This window comes from Athene noctua, chromosome 6, assembly GCF_965140245.1.
Source record: "Athene noctua chromosome 6, bAthNoc1.hap1.1, whole genome shotgun sequence".
NCBI classification, from domain to species: Eukaryota; Metazoa; Chordata; class Aves; order Strigiformes; family Strigidae; genus Athene; species Athene noctua.
The window spans coordinates 36,191,474-36,209,768 of NC_134042.1; the positions used below are offsets into that span (position 1 = coordinate 36,191,474).

The 18,295-nt window shown below is 35.6% G+C and overlaps 1 protein-coding gene across 3 annotated transcripts in view; it reads left to right on the top strand.

Moving 5' to 3' along the window:
* PPP4R4 (protein phosphatase 4 regulatory subunit 4) overlaps nucleotides 1–17,925 on the top strand; it is a 75,125-nt gene extending 57,200 nt beyond the window's left edge. For 2 of the 3 annotated variants that reach the window (XM_074908592.1, XM_074908594.1), the window contains 9 exons: nucleotides 3,471–3,615; nucleotides 4,483–4,524; nucleotides 4,616–4,690; nucleotides 7,147–7,222; nucleotides 7,627–7,707; nucleotides 8,048–8,141; nucleotides 8,601–8,671; nucleotides 9,469–9,607; nucleotides 15,276–17,925. In XM_074908592.1, coding sequence (XP_074764693.1) covers nucleotides 3,471–3,615; nucleotides 4,483–4,524; nucleotides 4,616–4,690; nucleotides 7,147–7,222; nucleotides 7,627–7,707; nucleotides 8,048–8,141; nucleotides 8,601–8,671; nucleotides 9,469–9,607; nucleotides 15,276–15,300 — 748 coding nt within the window. In that variant the 3' untranslated portion in view covers nucleotides 15,301–17,925. The remainder of the gene's footprint in view (nucleotides 1–3,470; nucleotides 3,616–4,482; nucleotides 4,525–4,615; nucleotides 4,691–7,146; nucleotides 7,223–7,626; nucleotides 7,708–8,047; nucleotides 8,142–8,600; nucleotides 8,672–9,468; nucleotides 9,608–15,275) is intronic. The other variant, XM_074908593.1, reaches the window with a different exon arrangement.
* The last annotated feature ends 370 nt before the right edge of the window (nucleotides 17,926–18,295 follow it).

Sequence of the window (18,295 nt, forward strand, 5' to 3'; positions counted from 1 at the left end):
GTATATAGCAGTGTATAGGAAAAAAGCTTTAAATAATATATTAAGAATATTGCTACAGGTTTGATATCTTATTTAAATAATGGGACTTGAGTGAAAAGGTACAGAGCCTTCAGGGTAACCAGTATTAAAGGTCTAGGGGACTATGGGAATAATGTTAGAAAACCACAGAAGCGGATCAGTCTAATCAAAAGTGTCAGGTTTTGGGAGTGAGAGGAACACTGAGCCAGAGGAGCCAGAAATAGATGAGAAGAAAGTAATACGCTGTTTCTTGGGTGTTGAGAGAGAAATTTAACTTCAGTTACTGTTAATTTCCATCCATTTCAACATCACTATATGTAAAGTAAAACACACAAGCAATTCTTTCAGTGGTCTGAGCTTAACAAGTTAGCGTATGTTTTACCTTATGTAAAAGTGTTCTATGCATTGTTGAAGCAAATAAAAAAGAATAGAAAAATATAAGGGAATTTGGTATGTTATTCATTTTTATACAGTTTTTTCCATTGTTTTTTTTAGTCGATTTTTTTCTTCACTAAACAGATAGGGACCAGGCAGTTATTACCAATAAGAAAATACTTCTTTTCTTTTTGTCATGTATTTTCTATGATTTTATGCTTTTAATCTTATTTCTGATGTGTGTAATTCATTTTATTATTAACATGTTTGAACACCTAATACTAATGCTGCACAGTGATTTCCGTAAGCATAATTTGCACATACAGGTGTGCATTCAGTAAGCTTCACTAAGTATGGTTTATACCGAGTGAAACTGTTTAAATAGACCTTGTGTTTAGTAGAACTCCAACATCTCAGTTCAGCAGAATCCCAAACCTAAAAACTGAGCCATTTCGTGCATTGAGGTTAGCATTCATGTCTCATGCACTTAAATTAAGAGAATTATATTAAAACAATAAACTAAATTTGTATATAATCTGAAGTAGCTTATTGCTTTTAACAGACATTTTAATTGAAAGCTCTATTGATACAATATTAAAATTTAATGGAAACTTGAAATAACTTGCAATCCCTTAACATTAAAATTAATTTTGTCATAATTCTTTTTTGGATTGTTGACTAACACTTTTTACAAAAGGAATGCACTGTCTGTAGTGGACAGAAATTTAGAAGTCAAACATAGATATTAGCTCATGATTTTAAAACAAATTTAGGAAGATACTATTATAGGTTTCTACAGAATGGTGTAACTCTTTGTAATGGAAAGTTCTGAAGGTTAAAATGTTTTAAAGGTATGAAACCAGTAAGATTGATTCATATAAGAAATTATTTTGAATGTTATTAATCACAAGGTTACCATTTCAGGCACAGGATTGTCTCTCTCACAAGCCAGTGGAATCTGAGAACAGCAGAGAATATTACCATGTATTGTTCGTGATGTTTTTTTAATCTGTCGCTATAGATTAAAACTATTCACTATTACACACTATTACAGTCCGATCAAATTCAGTAATTTTTATTTTCTTAAATGTGTGAAATATTTTTTATTTAATCTGTGGAGTATTTTGGTGTTAATGATATAAAAAGGAATAAACATTTTTTTTATATATAACCAGTTTAGAAACAATATCTAAGAATTAAGGCAAATCAATTATTATAGAATCACAGAATTATTTAGGTTGGAAAAGATCATTGAGTCCAACTGTTAACTGCCAAGTCCACCACTAAACCATGTCCCTAAGTGACACACCTATGTGTCTTTTAAATACCTCCAGGGATGGTGACTCAACCACTTCCCTGGGCAGCTTGTTCCAATGCTTAATAGCCCCTTCGGTGAAGAAATTTTTCCTAATACTGAGTCAAAACCTCCCTGGCACATCTTGAGGATGTTTCCTCTCGTCCTATCATATGTTGCTTGGGAGACCAACACCCACGTTGCTACAACCTCTTTTAGGTAGTTGTTAGAGAGTGATAAGGTCTCCCATGAGCCTCCTTTTCTCCAGGCTAAACAACCCCAGTTCCCTCAGCTGCTCCTCACAAGACTTGTGCTCTAGATCCTTCACCAGCTTCGTTGCCCTTCTGGACGTGCTCCAGAACCTCAGTGTCTTTCCTGTAGTGAGGGGCCCAAAACTGAACACAGTATTCAAGGTTCAACATCACCAGTGCCAAGTACAGGGGCACAATCAGTTCCCTAGTCCTGCTGGACACACCATTCCTGACACAAGTCAGGATGCTATTGGCCTTCTTGGCCACCTGGCACACTGCTGGCTCATATTCAGCCAGCTGTTGACCAGCACCGCCAGGTCCTTTTCCACCTGGCACCTTTCCAGGCACTCTTCTCCAAGCCTGTAGTGTTGCATGGGGTTGTTGTAACCTAGGTGCAGGACCCAGCACAGAGCCTTGTTGAACCTCATACAATTGACCTTGGCTCATCAATCCAGCCTGTCCCAATCCCTCTGTAGAGCCTCCCTACCCTCAAACAGATCAACACTCCTGCCCACCTTGGTGTCATCTTCAGACATACTGAGGGTGCACTCGATCCCCTCATCCAGGTCATTGATAAAGATATTAAAGAGAAGTGGCCCCAGTACCGAGCCATGAGGAACACCACTGGTGACTGGCCATCAACTGCACGTAACTCCATTCACCACCACTCTTTGGGCCCAGCCATCCAGGCAGTTTTTTCACCCAGAAAAGAGTACAAATTCATACTGTGTTTAAAATTGCATCCTCAGTCAATAGAGCAGCTCACAGTTCTGAAAGCATCCTACCCTGTTACTACTTTTCTTTCATCCTGATTCCTAACCGCACTGTTCACCCTTTCCATTACCTTGAGGAGTGCTTATTGGACCTTTGGATAGGCTGACTCACTGAGTCATCAGAAAACTATCTACTTTTTTCTGCCCTCCCCCTCTCAAGTAAGTTGGTTTTCTGCTATGTTAATCAGTTGGGGGTTGGGCTGGCTGAGCTGATGAAAGGTCCAGCTGGTACAGAGACAGCACAAGCAGGGAGAGCCTCCAGACAGAAAGAGGGAGATGGGGTAGGGGGAAGAAGGGCTTTCTTCTTTTAGGAGCCAGTAAACAGTTCAGTCCTTTTAGTCTATCTGATACACCATCCTTGCAGTTGTATGGAACTGCAGTCACATGATTTTTGATGAGACTTAGGCTCCTTTGTACTGATGGACCAGATTTCCAGGGTATTTAGGTACCAGATAGAGTTAGGTGTGTAGATAATTTTGAAAATTTAGAGCTTCTCTTTTTAGGTTAAAAAAAAACCCCAAACCAAAACCAAAGAAATTTTTATTGACTTTCAGGTACAGGACTGTAGTCCTGATCTATGGAGAAGCTTTTGAAAATGCTACAATATATCTGGAAACAACACATCAGCAGTAATTATTTCTGATAAATAAGACCTACTAACTTAATTATTTTATATCAAATGCTAGCATACAATTAAAAAATTAATAATGATCATTAGATATCTGCATCAAAAGTTGAATATTTACTTTTATTTTGTAGAATGAAGCTGTGCTATTTGTTGCCAAAAGTTAAATCTACTCTGAAGATTCCCACTGATAAACATTTACTTCAGCAGCTGGAATTATGTATAAGGAAGCTTTTGTGTCAAGAGAAAGACAAAGATGTCCTGACTATTGTAAAAAGAGTAAGCATTTTTCTTTTCCAGCAGAATTTTGTCTTGGGGTTATCAGTGAAAGTTAAGATGATCAGTTATGCTTTCTGTTGATTCTCTTAATGTAAGACAGGAGACTAAACAATTCTGTTGTCTATTATGTAATTTTGAACAATTAAGAGAAGATGTAGTATAGTGCGTTCTGTCAAATCTAAGAAGGTTGTTGTTTCCTTGGTTACTTATATTGCATATATTTTCTAGTGATTGGAGTTCAGGATTTTGGCTCGATGACCATTGTGAAAAAATAGATGACTAAAGATAGTATTAAAGATTGACTGTAGTAAAAATGATAGACTTTGAGGTAGAGACATCTTGTTAGTCTATATATTTTACAATATACAGGTAAAGGATTTGAAGGATTTTGAAATGTTACAAATGTCGTTGTAATGTGAATATTCATGAAAAAGTACATCTTTAAGGGATGCCCATACTTAGTCTCAAAGAAGTCATGAAGTGAAGTAACTAAAGTAGGTGGCTTCTGTATAGGGCCAGTCTGCAGGAGAGAATGGGTGAAAACCTGTGTGGACCATCCTGGATTATTCACAGATTGCTCAATTGTTCTTTTCAGTCTTGGTTCCTACGTCCATGCTCCAGCCTTCATACTTCTGTGCTTTCCTTAAGTGTATTTTGAGTTCCACTAGTCCTTCATTGTGCGTTTCAGCAAGGCTCTGAGAATACTCATAGTTTTTAACTGCATTTGTAGCACAAAAATGCAAGCAGGAAGAAAAGGCATATTTAATTTTGAATACCACTATTCTAAGCTTCTTATCTGGGTAGTTTTTTAGTTAAAAGTGTCATGCTGTTGAGTAATGATAAATAACATTTTGATTTTCTTTATAGACAGTGTTAGAATTGGACAGAATGGAGATCTCTGTAGATGCTGTAAGTACTTAATAACTTTAATACTTACCAAGCACTTTTAATTCCCATTTTCATGTAGTGATTTTTTATTTTTATTGATTTTATTTTGAAGTTTCAGAAAAGATTTTACGAAAATGATATATTGGATCAAGAAAAAGAGAGACAAGAACATCTCCTTTTGGAAATGGTATATTTTATCAGTACAATCTGTCTGATATATTGGAACATGGTATATTTTTCCAAAATATATTTGGAAATGGTGTATTTTATCAGTACAGTCTGTCATTTTTTTAATAGCTTGTAGCTAAATATTAATGAGGCAATAATTTTAAGGTAGGGGAATGCATATTATGAGACACCTGGTACGTTCATAATTTGTGTGTAAATTTACACTTTACAATAGGGTTAAGTCCTTCAAAGTAACATAAAATTTCCTTTTATTTACCACCTAAATTCTGCTGTATCAATTAGAAAGGCAAACTGGAAGTTCTTGAAATATACTCATGCTTGATGCCTCTGTAGTTCTAAAATCCAAGCCCTTCAGCACACCCTTATGAAATCTTTTTGAGGGAGTTTAGCAATTTGTCAGTCACGTATAACATAGTAAGTTGAATAATGAAACACCTCAGAATTCACATACAGCTTCCGTAGCAAAGAAATTAATGTCATAACTTCTTTTGTGCTGAGGAAGCTGAGGGAGGCTCTGTTTGTTACAAGCTTTCCTGTTAGACAAAAAGAGAGAGAAGGGGGGAGAGAGAGAGAGAAATGCCATTGATATCTGCAGCCTGGCAGGAGGGAGACTTAGTGCAGGTTGTACAGAGCAAAAGGAGCTACAAGTTACTTAGGATTTGTAAGAAGTCTGCAGAATGCTTTTCCAGCTTATAAAACTATCTTCAGTCATGGCTGTAAGCAAAACCTGCAGCAGGTGCTTCACTACATAGCCTAATACATCTTCACAAAGCCTAGATTAGATTACTGCAGTTCTCCATTCTGCTGCCTCCTCTCCAGCCTGAGGTTGGAGAAGCTAAGAAGCTGATAGGATTTAGAAGAGGTCAAATTTAATTAGCATGGTTCCTCTGACTTGTAATTTACATCCCCTGTAGTGAATCAGAACAGATCCAAGACTGTCCAAAAAATGCCACTTTTTCCTCTTTGGGATTGCTACAAAGCCTATTTATAGCATCACATGATTTGGGTTGGAAGGGACCTTAAAGATCATCTCATTCCAACCCCCCTGCTATGGGGGTTTGTGGCCCACTGATGTCAGTAGGTACTGCAGGCCTTCTCTTGGGCAGCTGATGATGATTCGATTTCACCTGTCTGATGTACTTCCTGCCACCTCCCGTTAGCTGGAACCAGCAGTTCAAGCTTTGTTCTCAGGACCTGCATACACATATTCAAAGACTTGAACTTAGCTTTAGTGTTTTTCAGGTAGATGAATGTTTTCGTAGTGAAAACATTTGGGGCTGTGGTAAAATAACCTCCTGTGCACTCTGTGTTATCATGTATTTTACGATAACATTAATTTGTACCCTGTTTCTACAGCTAGACTTTAGGAGAGCAGCTGTATTTTTCTATGTCCCATTGATATGGGCATACCTTCTGTATCACAAAGGTCTCGTTAAGCATTGTCTGGGAGAGGCATGCTTTTGAGGAGCTGGAGATGTACACAAGTAAATTGTGACATGTCACAGTCCCAAATAGATGAGGAGCCATTGAACCCAGTTAAACATATCTGACTGCTACACATTTTAATATTGAATATGTTAATATGTTTCCTTAATTTTAGTAACTGACTTAGTAGAAACTATATTCCAGCAACCTTGACCTGAATTAATTACCTCTTTTTTCGTTAACCTGGGTAGTAATTAGAGTGAAATGAGAAGATAGAGTAGAACAATTAATGTTCACTTGATACTTTTTATTATTAACATAGTACAGAAAATAAGCTAATATTACATAACTTTTTAAAGTTGGAGTGATAGCTATTCACCAAGAATCCTGAAGCAAGTATTGACTTCTGAAATTATTGGTGTAGCTGGGTTAACACTGCTTTCTGTCTGTGGAGATGCTCTCAAAATGTATTCTAAGGCTAGGTAATACTGCAGGAAGGCAAATAAATTCCTTAAACTTGAACGATTGTAATACTTGGGTTTGTTTTGTGTAAAGGTTTATCAGCTGTAGATGTTAATTTTAGACCTTTAAAAAGTTTGAGCATGTATCACCACCATTTCAAGAAAACATTTTCACTGAATTGTATATCTGAATTGAAAATATTGCCAGTTCTATTATTAGAGTATCTGTGTAGCACAAAAAGTTTACATTGTCAGCTACCAATTTCTGTATCTTTTTAATTTAAAAAAGCCAGTCTTAATTTTAATAATGTTATAAAAGCGAACTTCAACTCTGAGGTCCCTTCATAATTAAAGTCAACATTTTTTGGTGTGATTTTTATATAGGATATGTACTCTGTTTTCATTCTGTACTATTTAATTGGTTCCCAGGGTCTTCAGTAGGGGTTGTGCTAATAGCAGGAGAGAGTAGAAATTAACTGTTTTGGTGATTTGGAAGCAATCCCCAGTTGAAACACTATTTATTTATTTATTTATGAGTAATACCTACAAAAATTATTCATTTTTTTAGGAACAATTAGAGAAAGAGAAGCAGCAAAATGAAGGAAGATCTGCAAATGTTAATGATAAAATGTTTGAAAAGAAGCGTAAGTTTGTTTATTGGTGTACACGCTGTGCATGCATTACTCTTCTACAAAGATAGAGGAGAAAGGAGCAGAAAATAGACACTTTATATAGTAAATAACAGAGTTCTATAAAGTGGCAATAAAACTTTTTTCTATGTATTTCTAAAGATACTTGGGAAAACTGGCCTCATTATATTGAAAGATTTGTGGCTTTATTAATAAAATGCATGGCAGTTTTAGTTCTCTGGTATTTCTGATTATTTTGGTATGTAATAGAAGTGCTTGTCTGTGTTATTTCTGAAGTGTTAGTAGCACTAGATTAGATAATGCTACTATCTACCCCAGGACTGTGGTATGTTATGTCCTCTTTCTTTATTTAAAGTTAAGCTTTAAGAGATAAGTATTTATACTGGACTTTTTTTTAGGTAGAGACAGTAAAACATCATCAGTGTTGACAAAAAGTATCACACTCTCTGTTCCTGGAAGCTCTTCTGGTACATCAGCAGGTAAGAACCCTTTAAAGACTCTTCTAGAACGCTTTGATCGCACATCAGCAGGATAAAACCCAGTAAAGCTGCTGTTGGCATTTACGGGCCAAAGTTTCACCTACTGCACACAGGAAAAAATTCTACTCCTAGATCTGAATGTGTTTTCTATATTTTTTAGTTTTATTTTATTCTTCAGTATATAAATAGGTGGCATGAGGTTTATTTATTGTTACTGGAGTACTTAAATCAGTTCCTTCAGCTAGCACAGGTTGACAGTGTTAAAAGTCTAAAAGTGTTCTTAGTTACTGAGGAAATGCAATGATATCCATGTTAAAAATTTTTCTACTTATAATTTTAGGCAAAGAAGACAAAAAATCCAAGTTGGTTCGAAGCCAGTCTTTCAGTACTCAAGCACTACATCCAAAATACAGCAACATAGACAAGTGTCCTAAGTATCTTTATTATCTTCATTATCTTCATTGTTTACCTTTATAGACTACTGTTATGAAAATAAATGCACGTGAATCTTTGAAAGCAGTGATCTGCTCACTGAATTGTGACCTAAATTTTCAGCTTTCTTTTTAATTGATTAATGTACACAGTTTTGAACTGAGGGAAGAAATACCATTTTAAGGCATGCTGAGGCCTAAAAATTTTTATGAATTCCTTTTAAGTTAATACATGTCACCTTTAATGACATATTAAAAGTATTTTTCAATATGAACGGCTAAATCTAAATTTGTATATTTCTTAAAGAAATTACAGCATAACTTTCTCATTTAATTTTTTCATATAAACTCAGAAATAACCTCTAATATTATTAAACAGAAGGATGATACAATGACTAAGTATACTTTTCTGTAATAAGCAATTTGGTTTTGTTGGGTTGTTTGTTTTGTTTTGTTTTTAAGTAAAAGCTCTGCTACAGGATATACATCTTCAGTATCAGGAATGGGAAAGAGTTGTCTGTTATCCTTCAGTGGTAAGTAGGTTATTGTATTTTACATCAGTTCATGCGGGTGATGAATATCTGGGCCCCATTAAACAGGCATACTGTAGGATATCATTCTCCTAAAGAATGTAGAATAATAGATATCCAACGTATTTGAGCACTTAAGTGCTAGTCTAGTTAGTCTGTTTTTCAGATTTATTTTTTTTTTTGTTACACGTTTGTTTAAAGTTACATTTAAAAGCAGTAAAATAGTAAAATGAGTTTGGCATTTCTTGACTGGCATTTTGGATGTCATAAAAAGGTTGGATTTGCAATTTGCCTCCATCCATTTTATGTGAGGAAGGGGATATTATGTATAACTTCTGTTGAATTAGGGGAGACAAACTGCTGTCTGGAGTGCCCCTCTCTCTATTTGTTGTTGAAGAGTTTGGATGACTAATGATTAGAATGAAATTAATTTCTTCCTAGAGGAACCTGTCTTTTTCAATTCACTACCAATAGACACTAGACAATTAGTTTAGATGAAATAGTTAAATTTTAAGCAGCTAAAGACTGGCCAATTAAATCCCACTATTTTAACATATTAAATATATTAATCTTCTCCTCCAAAATGTGTGTTCTAATTATTTTTATTTAGCATTTTTTTTATAGAAATACTTGAAGAAATGTTAAGTTGAAACCATTGCCCTTACAGAAAGTTAAATTTCTGGATTATTGCTTTAGGAAATATGCCACTATTGCCACAGGAGAAACAGCTCATTCTGTTTACTCTCTCTGTATTTTTTTCAGACAAAATTCTTTGTCTAAACTGAAACTCTTTATTTCAGATGATTCATTCCGGAGTCATTCTACAGGTAATAGTGGGAATTCTGCCTTCCCTTCCAGTTCTTCATCTCGCAATTTATTTAACTCAGCTGACCAAAAGAACAATGGAAATAAGGAGAGTCAGTCCCGAAAGATGAGCATGTAAGTGGTTGCCAAGGGGTTAAATCAGGCTTATGGTAACATTTTCAAAGGGAACTCAAAAGAGCCATATAAAATTAAGCCTATATTGATGATACTTCTCCATCCAGATTTTGAAATACTAAAATAGGAGAGTAGAAATATGTGTGCAATTATAAGTGTTTTTAAGATTGAGTTTCCTTTTAATTAGTCTTTCACATTGTTTCTGCTGCATGTTTGCATTCCGCTGGTACATTATGGGGAGGGTGGAATAGGACAAAGAGAAGGTTAGTGCATTTGATATATAATAACTACAGTCACTGTGATTTAGCTTCCTGTAGTTGGAGAAATAAAATGTATGTATTATTAGATGATCTAATTTTTCCTTTTCCTTCTTTTAATGTGCTTATATATGTTTATATATTATTATGTAACAATTTCATGATGAATTATGAGAGTTATGATAAACTGGTAATGCTACTTGTTATTAAGGCTGCCTTCTTTGCCTTACCTTAACCATATAGATATAAAAAAATCAGTGCTAGGCATCTTCCTCAGATTGATCTTTTTTTTTTTTAAACATCAGCCTAAACTGTTCTTGTTTTGCAAGAACAAAATCAAAGATTAATTTTTTTGCTCCTGTAATAAAAGTGTATCCATCTTAGAAAATTGCTGTGATGTGTACTTGCTTGGCCAACTCTCTGTAGACTCAAGCAGCTAATTCCTTGCAGATTCCCTTTATAACTTGTAGTTCTAAATTACTGTGATTGGACTAGCTGTAATTTTAGGTGCTCACACTGAGATTTTTCTTTGCTATCAGAGATTTTCTTTCTTAGCCAAGGCAGAATGGAGAAAGGAAAGGAGCCAGCAATACCAAGAAAGGGAGGTTGCTTGGGAAAGTAGACTTAGGTGTAATAGAAAACAGAACTAGAAGCTGAAAAGTAGAGGACAATGCAAGCTGAGCTTTGGAAGTCTGAATAGGTATGAGAGACCAAGAATGAAAGGAGAGTCCAGAATGTGAGGCTGTGATTTGCTGGTCAAAGATAAAGGAGCTGAGATATGGAGCCTGCACCACATAGGAAAGCGGAAACACCTTACACTCACTTGCCAGGTATAGAGAGGGAACAGCAGTGATAGTAATTCACCAGAAAGGACCACTCAGGAGATACTAAGTATCTGTATGAACTCATTTTTCCCTAAGAGTATTTTCAAGTTCCTTTAAAAAACAAACCAAAGCAACTGCTCCAATTTTATTCACAGATGTTAATAATGTTCCTAAATTGTGAAATGAAACACTCAGAAGTTTAACAAATGTAAAAAGAAATCTCTGAACAGCTTGCATTCAGCTGCTTGTATTCATTATATTATGATACAGTCTCTTGCTGTGCATAGGATTTTTTCTATTGCAATTTTACCCCCTTCACTGTACAAGATAAACTTGTTCTTGAATGAGATCAAGCTTGTGTAGCGACCTATTGTTTTTTAAATGGCATTTTCTTTGTAGAAGAGGTTGGAAGATAAGTAGTGAATCAAGGTGGACTGTTTGTGTTGAGTCAGTGGTTTCACAGCAGAAGTACCTTAAGGTGCCAAGTCAAATTGCTCTCTGTCCCTGACTTTGCCAAAGTCTAATGCTTTCTCTTAAATATTACCCACAGTACCTATGTCACACTTTTTATAGGTGATCATTAGGTGGTCACTTATTTCAAAGTGCATGATTTCCAACTCATTAGATTAGATGTGCTGACATTTTCAGCTATGTATAAAGTAGATGTATCTTGAATACATAACATGATAGTGCTTCATACTTTCAAAAACTAGGTGTGCTCAAAACCCCATGTGCTTTCACCTTAATCACTGTATACCCCTGTTCCCTCTCTTTGAAACCAGAAAATTCGTTCAAATGTTGTAATATTTTTTTAGCAACCATTGTAGAAATACCAGTTACTCCTCCATCTCACAAGGATTTGTGGAAAATAAATGGATTAATATTCACAAGGCAGATGCAAAGATTTTCATTACATGAAGCTTTTCCAAATTTCAAAGAATTTTCTATCTGTCATTTAAAATAAAACTGATATCATTGTTTGAATACAAAAAGAACAGAAGAAGACTCACACAGAGCGGTTTGTTCCTTTGTCTTCAGGCAGGAAAGTGGAATGTAAGAGACTCAGCTTCAAGTCTCAGTGTACCATTCCCAAGTGAATACCTTAACAGCAGACTATTTGAAAGCAGGTATCTGATCAAACACAATGATCTGGATGCTCTCTCTAGTTCAGAAAGTCCCTAAAATGCAAAGTGTCAGAAGCCAAGAGGATATACTAGGGGAAGAAAAACAGTTTTTTAAGAGCAGGCTTAGTATGACCTACATTTAGTTCTGAATAAAATTTTTAATGTTTTATGTTCTTATGGGAAAACACATCTCTCAAGTTGGTATAATGTCTGAGGCACTGTACATTCAATTTCTCTTTTGTAATCTGGCCCAATACTTAATTATTTTCATAAGAAAATGGAGCAGCTCTATGAGGAAGTATTAGGAGATATAGAAACAGGAATGGTTGGTGGTAAATGCATTCATCTGTATAACCTTGCTGACCACAGATCTTGCTTTTCTTCAGAAAGTCAGTCCTGGTGCTAAATAGACACATATTAAGATACTGTTTTGCCAATTATTAGGCCTAGCATAAAGGACACAGCCAGCATAAAGATGAACCAATAACCAAATTGTATTTGATACAAGAGGTTCAGTACATGGGTGAGTGCTGGGGGTACAAACAAGTCAGATGATACATAACTGACATCAATCCCACTGACCACAACAACAACACCGCATGACCAACAATGGGTGGACTTAATGGTGAAATGCAGTTTCCCATAGAAGGGTCGGGAGACAACCAAGTCAACAAACCAAATACATAAGACCAAGGAAGCCACATACTGAATCTCTACAGAGCCCACATTTACAAAAGCCAGACCTGACTGGAGCCCAGTCCCAGGGAGGCAGGAGGTCCTTCCCCAACAGGGAACTCTGCACAGTGCATCCACCTCACACACAGACACTGCCCCTGCCTGCAAGTGGTCCCAGCTTTTCTCCCTCAGTGGGACACCTGACCTTTGTTTACTTAATGCAGACACCTGGGGCTCCTTTGCCCAATGGCTCTGGCTGCAAGGCCGGACCCACCCTGGAGGGAAGCTGAAAGGGAAACTGGGGGAATCACCCATATGTCAACCTTAATTTAGGGCTTGAGGTTGAAACCCCAGCATTTCAGATTTAAAAAAAGTCAGTTTCAAGGAAAAGTTATTCTCTTAAGTAGAAGGATGGAAAGAATTGATACCCAAATACATAAGCAGTTGATGGAAATGACTCTTACTGAGATAAGAATTTGAAAATTATACAATGAGAGGGGCAATTGAATAGATGCTCATTAATGAGTGTCACTATCTGTGGACTCACTAAGGTAGAAAACTTATGAGAAAAAAGTGGGTACATATTTAGACGATATCACCATGTAAATTTACATATGTGCTGGTCAAACATTTCAATGACCATCTTAATTCTGATAAGTCATAGCTTTTAGTTTATTGGCTCTGCAGGATAAATAAGGTAACTTCTAATATGTTTCTTTTTCTAAGTAATTGTGTGCGTTTGTGAAGAATGGAAGATTGGGCAGTAATGTGTTGTTTAATAATTAAAATATCAGCAGATATAATTAATGATTCTTAGTGCAAAATGATGTATACTTGGACAGAATATTTTTCAATTGCTTAAGTGTAATGTTTTCTATAAAACTGCTCTACTGAATGTTGGCATATGTTCACTTTTAACAATATAGTGCAGTCTACAGGGAGGAAGAATTTCTGATTTCATATATTCATGTTGTTCTAGGAATTTTTCAAAACCCAAAGCTACTCTGGTGGAGAACTTATACTCATGACTTCAAACATTTTGTTTGTCCCATTTCAGAGATGTGTGTGTCAATTAAAATATTATCTCTTTTTGAAAATAATGTAGATGCAAGAAAAAAAAACCTCAGTAAATCCTGATCCAGTGCTTACAAGCAGGTGACAACAAAATGACCATTAGGTTCGGTGTCATTTGCTAGACCTTAAATAATACTCAGGCAATAGGAAATGCAAAAATTATGCTAAAGATGCATCTGTATGACTTAATGGTGGAACCACAAAAGAGATGAATACCTGCTTTAAGCACCTTATGGAATAGGAAACAATCCCAAAGAGCACTGGTTGAGTTTTCATCCCACAAGAGACCTCACTTAAGTCAGTGTACAGAGCAAACGTGCTGTTCTAATTTTGTGTTGAAAATTTGCCAGTTTAGATCGTGAATCATCCTAGTGCAGAAATTGGCATGATTCATAAACACTGTGTTCCATCAAGTAGTCCGATCTATTATTTTGCTATGTATTTTATTATCTTTAAAAATGTTTTCATTTTTATGAGATTAGGATGTTTTAGGATGATAATTGCTGGTTTGCCTAAGTGTACATCACTGTAATGTGACTGATTTCAATATGCAATTGGTTAAAACTGTTTTCTAGAAGTTTTTAGATTCATCAGTAAAAATATCTAGCTCTATAGACAGCATTTTAAAATTTTAAACTTGCCTATAGACATACAGATAGTACCTGATTTTATTTCACTTCTAATTAAAACCTATTTCAAGAATGAGGGGTACAGGTTTTTCATCCTGTAAAAAGTGGGAGTAGATGTACTATTGCATAGAAATTGATTTCTTAATAATAAATTGATATCAGTATTTTATCAGATATCCACAACTGACCTTTAAGACATCCACATTGATGTGTGACCATGTTGTAACAATTATATGCATAAGCATCTTAAAGTAGTGTCTTTCATCCATTGATATAATTGCTTTCAAACTTGAGCACAAGATGAAGTAATTCTACCGTTAATCTGCTATGCTTTGAGTTGGTTATTTAAAGCTTCTATGCACATTTTCCTTTTGCTGTTTAAACTGGTAAGAGTTTCGAGATCCAGTGGGACTGGCATGTGATTTAGGTGCCATTTCTAAGACAAAGCTAGTGGGTATCCAGCAATTTTAAAAAGGTGAAACAGAACAATATCTTGCTTCGTTTGTAAATGCTATTGTAAAATATTGATGCAAATATTTCCACAGAGTTCTAAAAGTTAAGCCCTGTTCTGGAGATCTCTGACCATTTCAAACAGTTGTTCATTGACAGCTACAGCTGTGAAGATGAAGAACAGTATATTTAAAGATTAAAAAAGTAAGGCGTGAAAAGTGCAGAAAGTGCCCAAATGACATGATCAACAGCAAACCTAGAAATAATGCTGTAAAGAGCTCTTAAACTTCTCCCTCTCCCCATCTCCACTTTCCCCACATTTTATCCTGGATTAAGCTGGAGAAATCTGGCATTATTTGCAGCCATGAGTAAAATGTTTGTATTACCTTAACCATCTCACTTAGAAGGATCTCTACATAACCTTCTGTAGGAAACTTCATGGAGAACTACACCCTTCTTATGAAGAATGCCCTCAGAATGTGTCCATTTGGCTTCTTCAGTGGGCGCGGTAGAGCAGCTAGTAATTTTTAAAGTCCAGCATCGAAGAGTTATATTAACGTTGCATGCAATAGCAGTTTATTATGTTATTAATATAGCAACAACACATGATATGTGTTTTTTTCTTTTGTATGAAGAAAAAACAGAAAATCAAACTCTTAGATCTTCTGACAGAAAAAGAAGGAAATGAGAGACTGGTGGAAGCAACGTTCTGGTGTCATAAGGTGGGAGCAACAGATGGACTGTCTAATGCCTGGAGTGAATGAAGTGCATCTTGCAATGTTAAAACTTTCTATCTTTTAAATAAAATCCCAAGCTGTAAAATGTGTTCCGATAAGTAATGTAATGGTTGCAGAATTCTAATGTAGTAGTGAAATGTTAAGAAGTATAACTTCAGCTATGTGCTCTTAACTGCTGCAGCTAATGAGAGGATTTTGTTTTCTTCAATTATGCCTTTGTATATCAAATTCTCAGATTTAGAATGCACATATCCATTACTTAATTGGCTTATTTACAATTTTAGCAATTGTTAGCACCCATGTTTTATGCAAGAAATAAAGGAATTGTTATGAATATGAAAAAGTAATCCCACATTTTAAAGAACTTTCAAACCTAATTTAAGACCAAAGTCCAGAACCATTGCTAAGTCTATGAAAAAAGATAAACTTCAGTAGCATTGTGCTGTGAATTTAGAGGTAGTTTTTACAAGTACTAAGTTCATAAAATCCTGTGTAAGTTTCAAAGCAATCTGAAAGCAGATGTCTCCAGATGATATATATAAAAAAGTTTTATTTCATAAGTTTTGTTGTATAAATACTTGTTTTAATTTTTAGTATTTCAGATTGTATTTTCACTTGAATAATTTATAACGATGAACCTAGTTTTTAATCAGCTGCTATTGCAAGCTATCATGCTTCAGTGATGTCATCTACATTTGTTTGTATTAATGCTAATGTTTCTATCAAAATTTGTCTGTGGAAAACATGCAATTCTATTTTAAAAAGTTATTTATGCCAATACTTCAGACAGAGCCTATGAAGCTATTGTCAGCTTCTCTATTCCAGAATGGAAGCAGCATAAATATATTGATATCAGAAATATGTGGTTTTTAAAATTTATTGGTGTATGATAAAGATGATCTGATCTGTGAATGCATATGCGTGTGTGGTTACTTTTTATAATGTAAAAATATGAATGATGATTTACTCAAAATAAAACCTAGGACAATGCTGTACATGCATGTTCTTGAAAAAAATTTTCTCAGGGCATCTTTTATAATGAAAATAAATAAAAGCATTTACCTATAGAAGGTATTTATTTTAAATAGTAATAATGCTAGATGTTTGCTGTCATGTGTGAAGTACAAAATGTGTCTTTGGATTTAACAGATTTACTGTCTGAATTCTTAAGCTTCTTACACTGCAGTTGGATTTAGGTGTATTCTCTGTCTTTAGTCACAACATTGTTTGGATTCTGTGGAAACACTGAAGTTTTCAGTTTGTTCTGCAGCCTGGTGTAAGGATCTTGTAAATCACAGATTTCTTTAACAGCTCCTTCGAGTATTATGATACTTAACATGCAATATTGATGCAGATATACAGACGACCTATGCTGTGTCCTCCCAGGTTCTGCTTTTGTCTCATTCATGAAAGCAGATATTCCCTGTTCCCCAGGGACAGCTAATTTAAGGTGCCAGCTACAGCTGCTCACCTGTGGGCTGAAGGAGACTGCCAGTCTGTTCTTTGACTTCTGCCAGGGACTGAACTCAGATCAGCAGTACCCAGCTGCAGAACAGGACTCGAAACTCAGATGCCTTCACTGGAGCAATGTAGAACAACCAGTAAGTTCAGAAACTTGAATCGAAGCTATTTCTCCCCTTAATAAGCATGTAATGAGTTCTGTATACAGTCTGTCATTTGTTTCTTATTGGCTGTCATTTGTCTGTCATTTTTAACTGATTAATTTATTTAATGATGGTAACATGTTCCACTCAATAACCCTACTATGTATTAAATTCCTGCTATGTAATCTTTAAATGCTTTTTTTAGACATTTTTTGGTCTGCACATCTTCCTTGTACAATACTCCTGGTGTCTTGTGTGTGTACTTTCATCAGTCCTTCACACTACAGACCTCCATCCCAGCAATCTTCTGTGGGGCTGATTACTTCTGGGTTACTTCTCTTGACAGCACCAATACTTTTGAATCCTTCATAGCATTGTTTTTACCTGCAATTCAGAGTAACAGCTGGGGTTCATCTGTACAGTGATAACTGGGTGGGTCTGTATAGCAACATTCCTCCTATTAATCATTCAGAGGCAGGAAGGAGTGATTCTCTTTCTTTCTGGGTACATTCATACTGCAGTGTGGAGTTAGGCTAGATGCACCTTCATAGTCTAGTCAGAAACCAGTCTGCTTGCTAAATCCTTTTTTGAGTGGCTTATGTCACTGTCTGGATTGCTGCAGGTAGACATCTGATGGTAACTGAAGTGATTTTGAGAAATGTTTACCAGCTTTACCCTGTAAAGTTTGTATCTTCTCTTGTGAATGCGTCTGTCTATGTGTGTTTGCTGATAGACAGCTTTGAAGCTTCTATGCCAAATGGTGTTGAAAACTCTTCTTCCCCCTGTTGGGGAGCTATTTTGTGGAGGCTGTATGAGCAAGTAGAGTAATGCTTAGATCTGTTAGTTATATATAGTTAGAAGTAGCTTTTTGCATTGTTTCATACTTTATATACAGCTGCTAATTAAAATTTACGGAATGTTAAAGATCTTGCTGTTCTGTTGGAATCACTGCTCTGCTTGAATAAAGTGAATTGGATCTAGATCATGGAAATAATTTTCTAAAACACTTTGGGAAAACCTTTTGGATTTTAGGGTCAACTCTGAATAGATTTATTCCACTTTATAGAGGTATGTTTTTTCCTACCAAAGTCTGTCTTAGTTCAGGCATAGAGTCCTGTTACATAGTTCACCCTGATATCTAAATGGTAACACATGCAGAAATTCTGTTTTAGGAGAGGCCCAGCTTGATGTTATGAAGTAGTACAGATTTAGATTTTCCAGATTCAGAATACTGAGGTAATTTTTCAGAATTATTTTGTCTTTAATAGAAATAATATTTTAAAAGCAGGTACATCATATACCCTGAGAAAATGA